At 44.1% G+C, this 15,594-nt stretch overlaps 1 protein-coding gene across 1 annotated transcript; it reads left to right on the forward strand.

Moving 5' to 3' along the window:
- Positions 1-1,317: 1,317 nt before the first annotated feature.
- T265_06765 (hypothetical protein) lies at positions 1,318-15,049 on the forward strand (the record flags this gene model as incomplete). The annotated part of the gene is made up of 6 exons (XM_009172118.1): positions 1,318-1,763; positions 2,439-2,951; positions 3,888-4,124; positions 9,012-9,188; positions 14,068-14,472; positions 14,562-15,049. The coding sequence occupies 6 exons, from the start codon at positions 1,386-1,388 to the stop codon at positions 14,955-14,957; spliced, it is 2,106 nt and encodes a 701-aa protein (XP_009170382.1).
- Positions 15,050-15,594: the final 545 nt, after the last annotated feature.

A 15,594-nucleotide genomic window follows, 5' to 3' on the forward strand; every position in this document is an offset into this window, starting at 1 on the left:
GAAGAAGTGGTTCGTGATGCATATGACTGAACATGCTTTGCAGCATTAGATTCCGGTAGACAGTTTTCACCGTTCGATTGTCCGGTTCCCCCAACCTCTGTTCCACTTGGCAAACAACCGGTGCCTTTTTTATGGTGTTAATTTATGCCTCAATGGGTTGCAGTCTGATGCTGAAAAGGAAAATTCCCATGGAAGCTTGTCGAAACTAACTCATCAATTAGAATCCGACATCTTCGCTCGTATGGATGACATAAATATCCAAGTCAGTCAGTCGAACCCTATGGAAGCACCTCTTCCGGGTCCATCTGAAGTCGAGGCTCGTACAGATAACGAGGAACGACTCCTCCAGCTGCGCGTTTATCACCAACTGTTTTGAAGCACGAGCTTTCAGCATGCCCTCGCAGTGTGTAAACTGGTAGCTACCAAATGTAAATTAGCCGCTGGCCCCGGTGGATCTTGGGTCTATCAACTACCGGTGGATAGCGTCAATGCAAGACGCGTTGCTACTGGGGCACTCAACTTGATTCCAGTGACATCATAAAAGAGAACGTCTACCATTTCTTCTTGTTTCGGAACTCATTGAAGGGAAACATATTTGCGCCGCTTCCAGCAGCCAACCTTGATAATTTATTTTTACCTGAAAGCGATCTTTTACTCTGTTTGTCAGGTTTCTCCGCGTGGGTTTGTATCCCATCCCCGACAATGATGAGCGTTCTGTCATGTCATAGAAACGATACTTGTTCAGTTTAAGGTTGACTAGTAAGCTATGTCTGACTTAAATAATGGAACAAAATGCCCATAAGTTTGCAGAGAGTTCTTCGACAACCCACGACAGGTTTCGCCCCACCTGAGGCTCATCAGGTAGGTGCAGTTCCCGAGTTTTTGCCAACCTTATGTTCTACTTGAACACCAAATTGTACGCATTTGGCTAAATACACCCATTTGCAATTTACTGTGATATCTCGAGTGTCGTACCAACTAAAACATGGGGCGACTTGTGCTGCACATTCTATTGAAGAACAGCATGAAGAACAAGAGATCTAGTTGAGTCCCTCGTTAACACTAAGTTTATTCGCAAATGAGTGTGCTCCGCCCTTTTTAACTAATAGTCCGAAAGTTCTCCCAACTGATACACCTCACACTTTTTTGGGTGGATGGATTCATTTCGCTCATTGAGGTCTCCAGTTATCTGTTGCGCTGGTTTGCTTTATGTCCAGTTTGCTAGTCTGGTTAGTGCAATTTCCTCGCGAGCTAATCCTTTTCAAGTGATTCTGGAGTCAGGTGTTGTTGGACACCAAACGGATGGAAATGACAAATATTTTTTCTAAAGAACGCATGTCTTTCACCTGTTTCGGAAGGTCTCAGGTTTTCTGTTTTTGTTTCAGATGAAGAACATTCTCGGACTTATAAACGCCAGAGAGTTCAGTAGACGAAGGTGCCCCATTCCGTGTACGGATACAGGACTTCGGCAGTATCAGCTGCATGATATACTACCTCGATGTGCCTTAGAGGATATATTTTTGGGTTTTTCTGTGTGTGGACGATTTTTGGTGTCCTACAAATATGATTTCAAGAGATTCTTCCTCCGATTCTGGCTATTTCCTCCGGCCCTGTTGGCACACCCGGACCGTTTCTCGCTCAAACTATTTTCAGAAGCTGCTCTTCCAAGACTCACTTATACTTCTAGGTTCAATCACACACCTTCAGTGCGTTTCATCCAATCCGTACTCCAACCCTCGTCTTTCCTCATCATTTCTTGCGACGTAAGTTCTATCAGCCCTGTTCAGACGCCCTCTCCGAAATCACTATACTACTGAAAGTGGAAAGTAGTTAAAACGTTTTAATCATTGGATAGGTTGGCCGAATGTGCACGACCCAGGGCGAGGGGGGAGCGTCATTGACGCTCTCAGAATGATACGCAAACACAGTTTGTATACTATGTCTTTTATTAAAACTACCAGTACAAACAAATGGTCTAATTTTCGATTGCTAAGGTTCTTTTCTTTGTTCCGCATTACTCCCGCAGTTAGCCATTCGCCACCTGTTCACTTCTCCGCCCGTTAGAAAATTGTCCAGTATTGTTACTTTGATTGGGGACCACTTTGGGGACTAATTGATGTGTTGTTGGGACCTCTTGCGATCCGACTGAAGTTGGACCCCAATTCGAGGACTATGCAAAGATTTATACTTCGCGGGACAACTTAGAAAGCCCGCTTCTTCATCTGAACATACACCACAAGAACAGGTTTCATAGTGTAAATGTGTGGCGTGAATAGAAGTAAACTGTTCAGTGTTTTTAATACCGCTCATTTCCTCCATCAAGTTTTGGACATCAGCCTCACTGAACTCTTAACCAGAGATCACTTATATACTCAAAACGCGGTCGATCCTTAATAGTTCCTCGCTTAAATGGCTCTCTTGTTTTTCTTGGTTTTCAGTATGATGGGAACGGCTTACTGGCTGCATTTGGCTCCATGCCAGATGTGGAATGCACAGACTGTATATATATCTGCGCAGAGCTACAACAACGATCCGGTCTTTCATATGGTTCACATACATGTTCCACACACTTGCAACTTTTGTCCCTGAATTTGGATCTTCCAACAGTAAACAAATCCGTCTTCGATGAAGAAAGCGCTCGATATGGTTTGGAGATTTCGTTTCCAAATCGTCGGTCCGCAGGTAATACCGCGGTCCCACCGTGTCTTCGACCAGACCCAGTTCAATCAGTCACCAGTGGCAAAGTTGATGAGGTCATTGTTGAAGACTGTGGATGTTTCGCTTCGACTAACGCGCCGATTGGCCTTATCCACGTTTCTGTTTGCTCGCGCACCGGTTGTATAAGAATGGCGTGGCCAAGTCCGGACGGTCAGATTAAAGTTATTTCCTGTTCTTTTGAGCAACCTCTGTTGCCCCAGACTTCTGACCAGCCTTTGTATATTTTCCCCCAAGTGAGTTGTTTTTGTCTAGAGTTTACCACAGGATTGTTGCATCCAAAAACTGCCGCATGTTTTAGGGTGTGGTTTCCAGCAGGTCATTGAGGGAGCTTACATTTGTTAATAAACGAATAAACTTAATGAATTTTCTTGGCATTAGTAAACATCCTTACTGGCACTTGTATATCTCTGGTTACTATACTTCTTTGAGATTTACTATGCTTTCAGACTTCAGGGACTTGTACTAAACGTGTTTCCTTATTTTTCCGCTATAATCGTGTTGTGAACAAGAAAGATTCTCATCCTATATACTAGTAAACTATGCTCACAGGAATTCCGCTGAGATAAACTAGGCGGTCTTCGACTGCCAATTATTTTGGTTGTCTTATCTTCCGTCAAATCTCACCTTCATTCCCAGTAATACTGTGTAAAGAACACTTCCACTTGATTGCAGTGTGTGCGGTTTGGTACTCATATCGAAAGACATCTCCCTCCGTTCTCAGTTAAGTGTTCACACTAGATAGGCTGTTACTTTATTCCTATCTGCCGAATAGTCCTATTCACAGTATTGCACACTTGCCATCAACCGCTGTTAATAGAAACACCATAAGCTTTCCAACCACAGGTATACTTATCTTGCTCACATTGTTTTCATCATCTGATGTCCTGTTTTCTTTAGTTGGTGGTTCAAATTTTCCGGTATTTGGTAATTAATTTGTTTGAAATAGATCATTCGTCACAGAGACCACCCTTGCGGGTTGCTTTTGATAGTTTCAGGTTCTCATGGAAGCTCTCCATGGTTGTATATCACTATGGACTGCTGAATGAAAACTCTGTATAGCCGATTCGCTGTGTGCGCAACCTCCGTCAAACGGAGGTCTCGGTACCATTATTAGGCGTTGAACTTTTCACCTTCCGAGCGTTTTTACCCTGCCTCCCTTCCCGTTTCAGGGTACTTCTGATGCTTCCGGACTCGTGCCGTTTGCTTTCAACTCCTCCCTACTAACACATAATTATTGTTCTATTTGCTATTCTTGGCCTGCTTCCGAATTCCACCCGTGCACCCCGGTGACAAGCACAGATCACAAAGTGATCAAGCCGTACAACTGTTTGTTCCATCAGCATCCTTCCCTTATCCATTCCGTCCAAGATCCACATTCTTGGCCCGACAACCATCGTCCTTCTGGGGTAGGTGTTTGTGTAACTATTTATGGATTTACAAGTCACTGTACAAGTATTACTAAGGTATACATTTGCTGTTAAAGAGAATATTGGTGGCTGATGTTGTAACACCATCTAAGCAAACCAAGAAAGCAGAATTATCGGACTAAGCCATTCAACACTCCAAGGACGAGCAACAGCTTGACAGGAAATGGCTACTGAGCTAATCTAAATCTGCCACCTGGACCTGCTGGCTGGGCTTGAGTGCTGCAGTAATCCCGCTGGCTACTTCGTTCTACAAGGTGCAAACATGCCAGGAAGGCCTAAGAGGAGCAGCGAGATTAGTCGTGCTACGAAGCGGTATAGGGGTGAGATTGTACTGTCCTCTACGATAGGAGTGTGAAGGCAGCAAGATGTTTCCCCCAGGTGACTAGCATGTCCATATTCATGGAAGTAGCGATGCGGTATAGGGGGAGATTGTACTGTCCTCTACGATAGGAGTGTGAAGGCAGCAAGATGTTTCCCCCAGGTGACTAGCATGTCCATATTCATGGAAGTAGCGATGCCGCCTTCCCTGAGGAATTACCGATTAGAAAAGGCCGGTCTTAAAAACTGCACACTCCACCCAACGGTTGACCGTGACAGTTGGTGCATTATCCAATACGGTCAAAATACTTTTAAAACCAGTGTCTAGTACTGCTAAAAAGGCACCTGCTGCACGCAACCGCGCCAGGAGTGAGACAGTAATGCCTTACTTCCTGCACCCTTGGGTTGGGCCAGCCCCCTGCCCTCACTTCACAGCTTCCTGGTTTGTTTTTGTGTGGTATAGAATAGTGAGTTATACCCATCGACTAAGGTTCCTCCGTTCTTATAGCTTTTCACAAGTCAGATCGTGAAAATTTCCCTGAACCAATCTTAAATTCTCACTGTTTTTCTTATGAACTACTTCACCAGCGAGTGACAGTGACGTACCAGATTGAACTAGGCAACGGGCTCACCGGTTCAATTCTCACACCGCGCCCTATTCCACAGCTATGCTATGAATACCAACACCCAGCCTTCATTTACGTCGACTTTGGGCGTCGTTTTACTCATTTATCCGAGGCGTTGTGAAATATAATGCAATCGAACTCAACCACTTTGGGGCGTCCTGTTACTTGACTACGAACGCATGACATTCTATGTACGACAAGGTCCGGAACTTTTGGTCTGTCCTCTGAGGTCCGACCTGACTACCCCCTCTCTGTCGACCAGTTTCGCAGTTAGTTGGATCAAGTGCTGCTGGCGGATAACGCTGGGTAAACTTTGTCAGGATGTGTCGACCATGGACTCAAAATTTTCAGATAACATGGCTTCTGTAAATTCCCGGTGCTACTCTCCAGTATTCTTCAGCCACTAGACTGGGTTTCACTGTTTTAAAACCAACGTGTTCCTCTCCATCTGCATCCAGTTTTGGACGGTTACGCATGATCAACAAGGTGGCACTGCGCTGTATGTGCGACTTTGAAGATCTCGAATTAACCAATTTTGCAGACGCCAATATCAAGGATGACGTCATGATTAGCTCGAGTAATGCCCGTGGAGCGTACATAAGATCGAGGCGCCTATTGTGATGCAGAAAATGATTCAGCCAGTTCCAGACTTCTGAATCTGGAATCGGACGTATCTTACCCCACACATATTGTTTCCATCCTCGACAGCACCAGTAGTAGTTGCTGGTGCTTAACTACCGTCCAGTCATTGTGAAGGAGTGCTACATCAAAGAGTTGAAAAACGAAGGGGATACGTGGTAGGAAACCCTTTTCTTACGAACGCCGTCAAGGTGCCTACATCCTGGAATGGCAACGAAATAAACATATCTGGATATCATATCGGAGTAAACGCCACCATTGATGTTGACTTGGTGTCCTTTGCGAACTTCACTTTGTAAGGACTCGGCACACAACGACAGACACACCACAGATGATCAGTCTGATTGGAAATTGACAGCATGAACACCATGAGGTCAGTCGTATACGATGTGCTGTAGAGTTCCTAAGGTACGAAGATCCCACAGCACCCATCCTAATCGCAGCCGCTTTCAAATCGCGCGGCCATGTTTATTGCCTGTCCTTATCACATCTTCCACCGGAATGAACTCGAAATGAAAACTAGCACCTTTGGTAGCTGGTGTTTGGGCATGTGCAATACATGTCCCAACCATCTTGATCTGATAAGCTGTTTGCAGGTTTGCTGATCTGGTGCTCGTTTACGCACCAGTTTGTTGCGTATTCGTTGCAACCAGTAGGTTCTTGCTATGCTGTGAGTCCACCAAGGTCAAAGGCTCGGAGGCGCTTAAGGGCTCCCAATCGCAGATACTAAGTTTCACAACAACAAAGTAAGACCTTTGTTACATTTATCTCGAATGCACGGCCTTTTAGCTTCATTGCGTTTTCGACCCCATGAATGAGGAGAATTGGCAAATTTTACTGGAGCTCTGCTAATTGACTTGCTGTTCGACTTTATCTGTCACGGTAAACTCGTTGGTTATGGAGCTGTCAAGACATGTAAACCGATCAAGGATTTCAAGAAGTTACACTGAGGAAGTAATGAACCACTTCCGAAATTCTAGTTAGGTTAGGTTGTGCGAATCGGTGGTCTTCGACACAAAAACGGTGTCCTCCATAAAATACTGGCCCTCAAGTTTTTTACCAGATGCAATTCCATTCCTGCGTTTTTAGTACCTTGAAGTCTGCATTCCATAATGTTAACAACTACAGAGTGGAACAAGAAGGGGGAGAGAAAGAGAAGATAGCTTTGGCTAACCCCACTTTTGGACAGTTCGTTGCGAACTCTAAACGACTGAAGGGCAGACAATACTGTTTGTCAAAATGCAGCTAGAAGTAGTATTTCATCTATAGCGTTAGAAGCTTCTCTGATGTCCAGGAAGACCGCAATTGTTGTTAGCCGGAATCTCAAAATGAAACCAACTATGATCATCCAGACCGATATGAAGCCAATTTATTTAAGAAGCGGCTACTTCAATAGTCCATGTTTGCTCACGGGTGAAAATTTACAACAAGTAAACGGTAATCGGTGCGATTGATGGGATCCGTTTCTGAGGTCTTTATGTTTTCTTTGCTTCGAGTTTTGTTGGAGAAAAGTTCATTCTCATGTTTTACGGACTTTGTCACTCAGATATTTAATCATCGGTGTACGATAGCAACAAGGAAACATTTAATCGCTGTCTTATATAGGTTAAGTGTCTTTGAAACGAGTTGAATTAAGCATGTGCCAAGATAATGAAGATTTCCGCTGCCAGTGTGTTAAATAAGACCCCGTAGGTGAGTAGGGTAATCAGCCTTCGGGGCCTCACCGCATTTTTATTCCAGGATTTTGTCTAGTCAAAAAACAATTGACACTAACCATTTTTTCTTCCAAACCCCGTTTTAATGCTACTAACCTAATGTTGCGTGAACTGTATTTGTGGATGTGTTTGGTGTGACTCACTGGACGCCATCCGGATAGGGTATTTAAGCCACCAAAACAGTCCCCGGTGCAGTACTCCCTCCACGAGCAAACATCTTCGAGGAGGCACTGAATACCCGAATCCAATTGACTTTGTACTTGGGTAATGAAAATTCAGCTGTATATGGATGTTTCCACGGGCTTATGCCAAAATTGACGCTTCGGATATTCAGTCGCTTTGCATACTCCAATAGCAAGAACAAAGGGAGGCAATTGCACAGTAATATTACAAAGTAGTTGTCGGTTTTCCACATGCATTGTGTTTCCGCACGCTGCCTAATCCTATTTTTCGGCCTGATTAATTCCAGTGCTTATTTGAACCATTTAACTTAGTCCACACATCAGCCACGCGAAATATCCCATCAAGTCAAGTTGAAATAAACTCGTTTAGACCGCTGCATGATACAACAGCAGTTCCTGGGACATTGGCTCTTTTTGTCTGACTTCTGTCCGGTTGGCGGTAAAGCGCATTGTTATGGTACTCTTTCCCTTCGGGATGGAGATAGAACCAACCGTTTTTGGAACCAGAAAGTAACTCCCCTTTAGTTTTTTTGTGCTAAGAAGAGGCAGGGTAGTGAACAGACAGCATAACTCACTGTTTGGTGACGATCCTTCGAGAGCAGCACGCCACTTCAATAGATCAGGCTCCTCGCGGTACTGAAGCAGACGTCAGCTGTGCAACTCAATCCATCACACACGTATTTTTAAAACCCTTGAATATGACAGATCTGTCATCCAGTAGGTTTACCTCTCGCATGATTACTGTCATGTTTATGTAGTCAAGCTACATATGCCAGAATCGCATGACTATTCGCCCTCGTGAATGACCTGGTAAAGCTAGGCAGGAACAGATCAAACCTATGAACACCAAGACCGTGTTGTTTTACAACGGACACGTTCGAATGCTTCAGAAATTACCTGAAGGATAATCGCCAACGCTTATGCTTATCAATTATCTTTTCAACTTTTGGCCATTTCGGCTGACTTGTACTGTTTTAAGACGTGCTCATGCACTTTTGATCGGTTATCACAACTTCATTATCGTCCGTCGGATCGTGTAACTTACACTGGGACAATATGAACTCATTCCCAACTTCTCTTATACCTTTCTTTGGCGCAAAAATGCAAGAATACAGAACTTTTCACGTTGCGATTTGTTGGTGGGCTCTCTCAAACCGTACGAACCACTACGTTTTGAACTGACGCTTGTCTGAGTGTATCAAATACAGCTATACTATTAGCCACAAAGTGGATTTTATTTTGGGAATGACCGCTCGTGCACGATGACCCATTTTTACTTCTGTAGTTTAGAGTTGCATAGGCGTTGAATGATTATGGACATTTCTGCGATGAAACGAGTTTCCTCAGCATCTTATTTTATTTTCTAAACTGAATGATTGTGTACAGCAGCATCCACTGGAATCCAATGCGCATGTATCCAATTGCCCGAATCGATCGCCAAATGGAAACCGCATGAAATTGCAGTACCCTGCGTTTTTCGCGGACCGTCCCTCTTTCGGTTGCTGTTTTCCTCCCCTTTATTTGGCCATGCTGCAGGACATCCGTGCTTCATATATTCACTGGGTATGTAGTCCATTTTTCCTTTTCTCACGTATGCCTTCGTCCTGATGAATTCTTTGTTCAAATGCGACCCGCCCAGGCTACTCATTCTCTCCTGATTTCCGAATACAGCCGGCTTAATTCCTTCTTATCTATTGTAAAAGTGACAGTTTTTACTGAGAATAGGTAGGTAAAGCAAAAAGTTCCCCATACCACCAACCTGCACACCGCAGCCGAGTGAGTTTACTCTCTCTAACCGTAGCTACTCATGAGTAGCCAAAAGTAATCTGGCAACTGCAATGCACGAAACCAGCCACACCAACTGGTCGCAATGGGGTGCAGCGAGGGACATACTTGACTATATACTCAGGCAGCATCTATTTCCAAGACAAGCGGTAAGCTTGGTTTGTCGTTCGAACCAACAAGTATACAATGGAGTAAAAGAGTTACGGTAATATGACCTGATTCACGGGACCCACAAACCGAACAACGTACTAACTGGTGACTTTTTGTCGGAGATCGATTTGAGGATAAAACGCTAAATGCAGAGGAATCGAAGAGATTTTTCTGCTACGCCCTTACTTGGGCTGCTGCATGCTACTTCTTCTGCCTACTTCACTTCACCATAGGTAGAGAAACATGTATGTGCTTGAAGCACGTTGGGCGAAACCCACAGAGAACAATGAGACAATTAATTCGATTTTGAATACGAAATCTACATTTCATGAGTCACAGAGTGTTTGTCCACAGTAACGGGGAACTGGCAGCGGTTTATCTGAGACAGTAAAGAACAGTAAACCCATTGAATATCATACATATATACACTTACGAGACTACCGTCCTGATCCACCAGTACCGCCTTTTTGCAAGCTGTCTGCGTTGTCAAAATCGCATGTTATAAACAGAATGGACCGATCCCTTTTACTTGTTACCCTGTTGTTGTGTGTGCAGTAGCTACAGTGCTGAAGACCCATACTGATAACAGTGCAGTCGGAATGAGGCAGACACAATCGCAATTTGTAGCCCAACCATATGATAATTGAACGACGTGGTCACGGGATCAGGAGTCAGGTTATTGATGTAAAATGGGTTTGTTGGGTCCCGGGCATATGAAGGCAAAATAATAACCTAACTAAATCCACACTGTGGTCTTTTGCATACATGGATTCAAGGTTAATTCAAGGTTTAATGGTCTAAAAAGCAATTAACTTTACAACGACCATAGGGTGAACGTATATACACAAAGGGACGCAAAAATATGCGTAATGTTTACTGAGTAACACATGGAGTTAAATAGTTCCAGATTCGGTTTGGACATAAGATGTGCATCTAAATTGTTCTTGAAAATGGTTAAACTCGGCGAATGTACAACATTGGGAGGTAGGGAGTTCCAAATGAAACATACACGGACCGCAAAAAAGTTCCGTCGACAGTTCACTCTCGAGTGAGGTACCGCGAGCGAAAAGTCATGCCTCCTGCCCGTTCGTGTTCGACGTCGGACAAAAAGGTCTTCCAGCGAATGATTAGGTGTCTTCAGTATATTATATGTTAGAATTAGGTCTCCCCTGATGCGCCGATAGTAGAAGTCAAATAGGTTGAGACTGGCAATCCTGTCTTCGTATGGTTTATTTTGCAATCCAATTACCAGCTTCGTGGCTCGATGATATATTCGCTGTAGAAGAATTATGTCTTTTTGAAGCCATGGTGACCAAGCTTGTATAGCGTATTCCATGTTTGGTCGGATGTAGGTATTGATTACTCGGGGCAGTGCCAGTCGAGTGAAACGACCAAAAATCCGTTTTAGGAGCGACAGGACTTGTGAGGTCCTCTTGTAGACGGCTGTGCATTGCAAGGAGTTTTTTAAACAGCTGCTGACCCACACGCCAAGATCTTTTTCTTCACTAGTCCAAGAAAGTGGTTGTGGACCCAACGTATAGTTATATGCAAAGGGCTTCCCTACACGGAGCATTTTACATTTTTGGAGGTTAAACGGTAGTCTGTTTTTCAGTGACCAATCATAAAGTGTATCGAGATCTTTTTGTAATCGGTGACAGTCTTCAATGGTGCGTATGCTTGACCATATCTTGATATCGTCTGCGAATAAAGTGATTTTACTGCTCACGAGCTCAGGTATATCGTTTACGTATAATAAAAATAAAGTAGGCCCAAGAACAGAGCCTTGGGGTACTCCACTTGTAGCTGCAATTGGCTTGGACAGAGCGCCGTCAACACATACACGCGCGTCTCGGTCAGCCAAATAGATTTCAAGCCAAGCCAGCAGCTTTCCCGTAATACCATAATGCTCGAGTTTTTGTAACAATATGTTATGGTTCACGCGATCAAATGCCTTGGAGATGTCTAGATAGCATGCGTGAACGGGATTTCCATTGTCCACAGTTTGCGTCCAGTCGTCTAAGGTAATGAGGAGATTGGACAGACAGGATCTGTTTTTTCTGCAACCATGCTGGGCAGCCGAAAGCAATCCGTTTTCCTCTAAGTGTTTAATGATTTTGTTTGCCACCAGTCGCTCAAGCACTTTGGAGATCACCGGCAACAGAGTCACCGGCCGGTAGTTTGACACGACCGATCGATTACCTCCTTTGTATATGGGAGTGATAACGCCCCTCTTCCAGTCGGTGGGAACCACACCGTTATTTAGGGACAAATTGAATAACTCAGCGAGAGGTGTGCATAGGGAATGAGCACACTGCTTGAGGATAAATGGTGTTATCTGATCGGCACCGGGAGATTTTCTGTGATTTAGTTCAAGTAACGTTCGGAGTACACACTCTGGATGCGTTATTTAAGAGTGTTTGATACGACCGATGGTGCGTGCATCACGTCATGTTCGCAAGATAACACGCTGAAAAGTGTTAGTAATTCGACACCACTCGTGGAATACGTCTTGATGCTCCCTGTAGTAGCATTTATTTTATTCAGATACTTGTATTCAAACTACGTTTGTTTACCAAGTTGGTTGTTATAGTGATAAAGTCTCATTATAATACCTGGCCAGGATGGACGAGTCATCTAGCGGCATAAGTGGCTTGTTTCTGCTTCGTTGTCCCAGGTGCACGATAGGTAGCCTACGTGCAACTTAAGTACGAGCACGTTCACCACTTTAAAATGGGATAAACCAAGTCCATTCGGTTTTACGCTATTGGAATAGCGGTTAATGTGCTTGTTTTGTGTTTTGGGTGGTCGGGCATGGTAGAGGATTTGATGCACTGACGAGCCCTAATCACAGCGAAACTTATTTTATTGCTGTCCTTCTGGTGTGCACCGGTCAGAGCGATGTAAGGACGAAATAGGATCGTTCAAATTAATTGCAATGGAAGCGAGTCATCGAATCTCTAAAAAAAGATCATGATGAATACGTTCTTTCATCGCAGCTATCCCATCTCGCATAAGTTGCCCGTCAAAGTAAGAAGCACAGATAGGAAAACATCATATGTGGACTGACTGATCATCATATGGTTTAAGTCAAACTGATCGTAAAACAGTCCTGGAAGTGCTTATTTCGTGGTTAGGACGAGTTTTGAGGTTGGGAGCACTGAGTACCAGTAATCAGGGTCCGGCTTGTGTATGATTACTTCAGTGACCAAAATTGGAACTGGGTGGTTAGTTGGGCACCAAACGGCCTATTCGAACATGGTAGAGTCACCGTTATGGTGTCTCAAACATAAAATTCTCACTCAGTCTAGCTGGCTGTGACCGGTTATTTACACCAGAATTAAGTAATTATAGTTATCAAAACTCTTGACCTTTCACTCAATGTTAGTGACATTTCAGGACCTCCCGTTGCGTGTGCTTCGTATCCCGCTCATTCTGATACCCTCTCGTATTTTTCGCTCCCAAATACCTGGACCATCAGTTGTTCGGCAGCTCGCTTGTATATTCAATAAGAATTAATTTCTATCAGTTAGCTGAGTAGACTTATGGTGGTTTAAAGTAATCCAGACAGTCGGGTTTCTACTACCATCCATGCTTCAACAGACAGTTATTTCGATGCAGTTCTCGTGGGTCTGTCTAGGGTAGCTATCTATGCGAATAACATGTCCATTCAATGTTCAACAAACTTCCGGCAGCTTCAATTCAGTACACCGTGTCAGGAGACCGTTGTTCGGTTTACTTTTTGTGGTTTCGAATAATTTATACACAAAGGTTTAAAACGGCAGGACATTTTCGGTAAGAATGGTTTATAACCAGCCACTACGTAGGCTGCACCGAAGCAACAAACTCACCGCTGCAAAGTTTATTTTTCTAAGCGATTTTTCGTATCCAGCTATCCATCACCCTTACGCGTCGCGGGCTATCTCACCACTCCACAGCCTTGTATGATGAACGACCGGGAACAAGTTGAAGCGTGTTTATTTTGTTCTTGGTATGTCTTGAACTTTTTTCCCCTTTTCCCTTCTCCTTGTTCCCCAACACATTCATCATCGTTTGTGTCAGTTCTCCCAGGCGGTTTTTTCACCGTAAAAACACTTGAGCCCTCAAACAAATTTTGATAACATTGTGGCGTTTGAAGATTACACACTTCTCTGTGGTATGATTCAGGTTAATCAAACGAATTGATTTTTCACCTGGACCCGTCTCCCCCGTCTCTTAAATTTTTCGTGACTCCCAATCTTGTTCAGCCCGGAATCTCTGTCGAAGTTGGAGAGAATATCCATACCTACAATGGATGCAACCTTATATGTAGTATGTTACGCCAGACTTTCTTCTACTAAGCTATTTTCTTTTCTTAGGAACTGACGCCAGTGTTTCCTCTGTGGGATCTACTCTTGTCTGTCTCATAAGTGCACAGTTTCAGTTGCACTACTTTCTTCGTCCACTCATGTCGATTGTGATTTCATTCAGTTGTCTAGTCATTCCTTGACGTATCTATATGTCCATTCAGAAGACAAGCATTCCAACCATCGATTCAAGTTTTCCATCCCCATTTTTCCAGACGCTAGTTTCCCGTATCACACTACCTCGTCAACAAGCCCTCGCAGACCGAACCGACTTACACGCGCTGCAGTCACCAGTCGAACCGGACTCCGCTGATGAAGCATTTCCTCCTAGTTCTCGATCATCTTCAGACAACGAGGACATAGCATTGGCTGCGAGTCCAGAAAGTGTGGACAGTGACCAATCTCCTGAGGATCTCCTAGTTCACCGACTTAGTGGACAGTGTCACACATCATTCGATATACATTCCTGGGAACAGGTAACTGATCCGGCTTGGAGCGTAAGTGGCAGACCTAGTTCTGATCGCTTCAGTGGGAGGCTGGTTGCTCATCTGGAAGAGACCGTTTTCGATGTAAGTCTTCATCCCCTTGTTTATCCATCCATTGACGTTAGTTCACAATGATACGCCTCCAAACCAATCCTTCCACGATTGCTTTTCAGATGCCCGGAGAGTTGCTTGATCCCAGTCAGTCAAATTCACCTCCCTTGGCTATCTTTTTTCCTCCGGACAATCAGGATTTATTACTGGTTTATCGATATGAGCGCACTAAAGCCGCCCATTCGTCGTCGTTTTCGTTGGTCGATATCATTGATTTAGTGAGCGGAGAACGTGCTCTCTTGTCCACAAATGATCAGTCCCGTCCTACGCCGTCCATCTCAGATTTGATCCAATCCGGTCGCTTGGAGCGCCTTGTATCCAGATGCCCACAATCCAACCCACATCCCGGTGTTCGTAGAAAGTTGATTCATGAACTGAACAATTATCACATGTTTGTTCGTTTAGAAAGCCTGAAACTCATGGTTGACCCTCAGGGCGGATATGCGGTTTATTGGTGATTGATCGTTTCTCTCTTCTTAACGAACAAGATTTTATTTTATTCTTTTATTTTCTACTGCTTGACGGTGTGTAGCTGGAAAATGCATTTACTTTGACTCAAACTTGCTTGTTCTCATTGGTCTGTCTGCCCTGCGCAAATGCACTTATTTTAAATAGCAGTGGAATGACTTAGGTACCCCCTTCCCGAATTTTTTTCCTGTGACGCAAAGTCAGCGTGTACCAAACAGTCGGTAAGCATTATAATCTACCCAGAAAATGCTCGAGTATCAGGATCTCCGCGTGATCCGTTGCTATGTAAATGAAACAATGTGACTGTTTTCTGAAAGGGTTAACAGCACATTGAGCTGAGTTCTACACATCAACCTTTCTGTAAGAAATCACTGTACGGGGAACCAACCAATATCAAATCCCTTAACAGGATCGTACGTTGCTCGTCAGCCGTACGCGGTTGCATAGTACGGTACTCGGTGTCCCACTCGGGAAGTTGGGGCTTCGAATAATGTTGGATGTACATTGCCGAAGACTCCCAATATGAATGAAACAACCGTACAGTGCTCCTCTTTCCTTTAGTATAAGTTGGTTTCATTTTTGGTACCTTTTCCTCTATCTTTCCGCTGGAATTAGTTTGCGTGGCTC

This window comes from Opisthorchis viverrini, assembly GCF_000715545.1.
Source record: "Opisthorchis viverrini unplaced genomic scaffold opera_v5_145, whole genome shotgun sequence".
NCBI lineage: Eukaryota > Metazoa > Platyhelminthes > Trematoda > Opisthorchiida > Opisthorchiidae > Opisthorchis > Opisthorchis viverrini.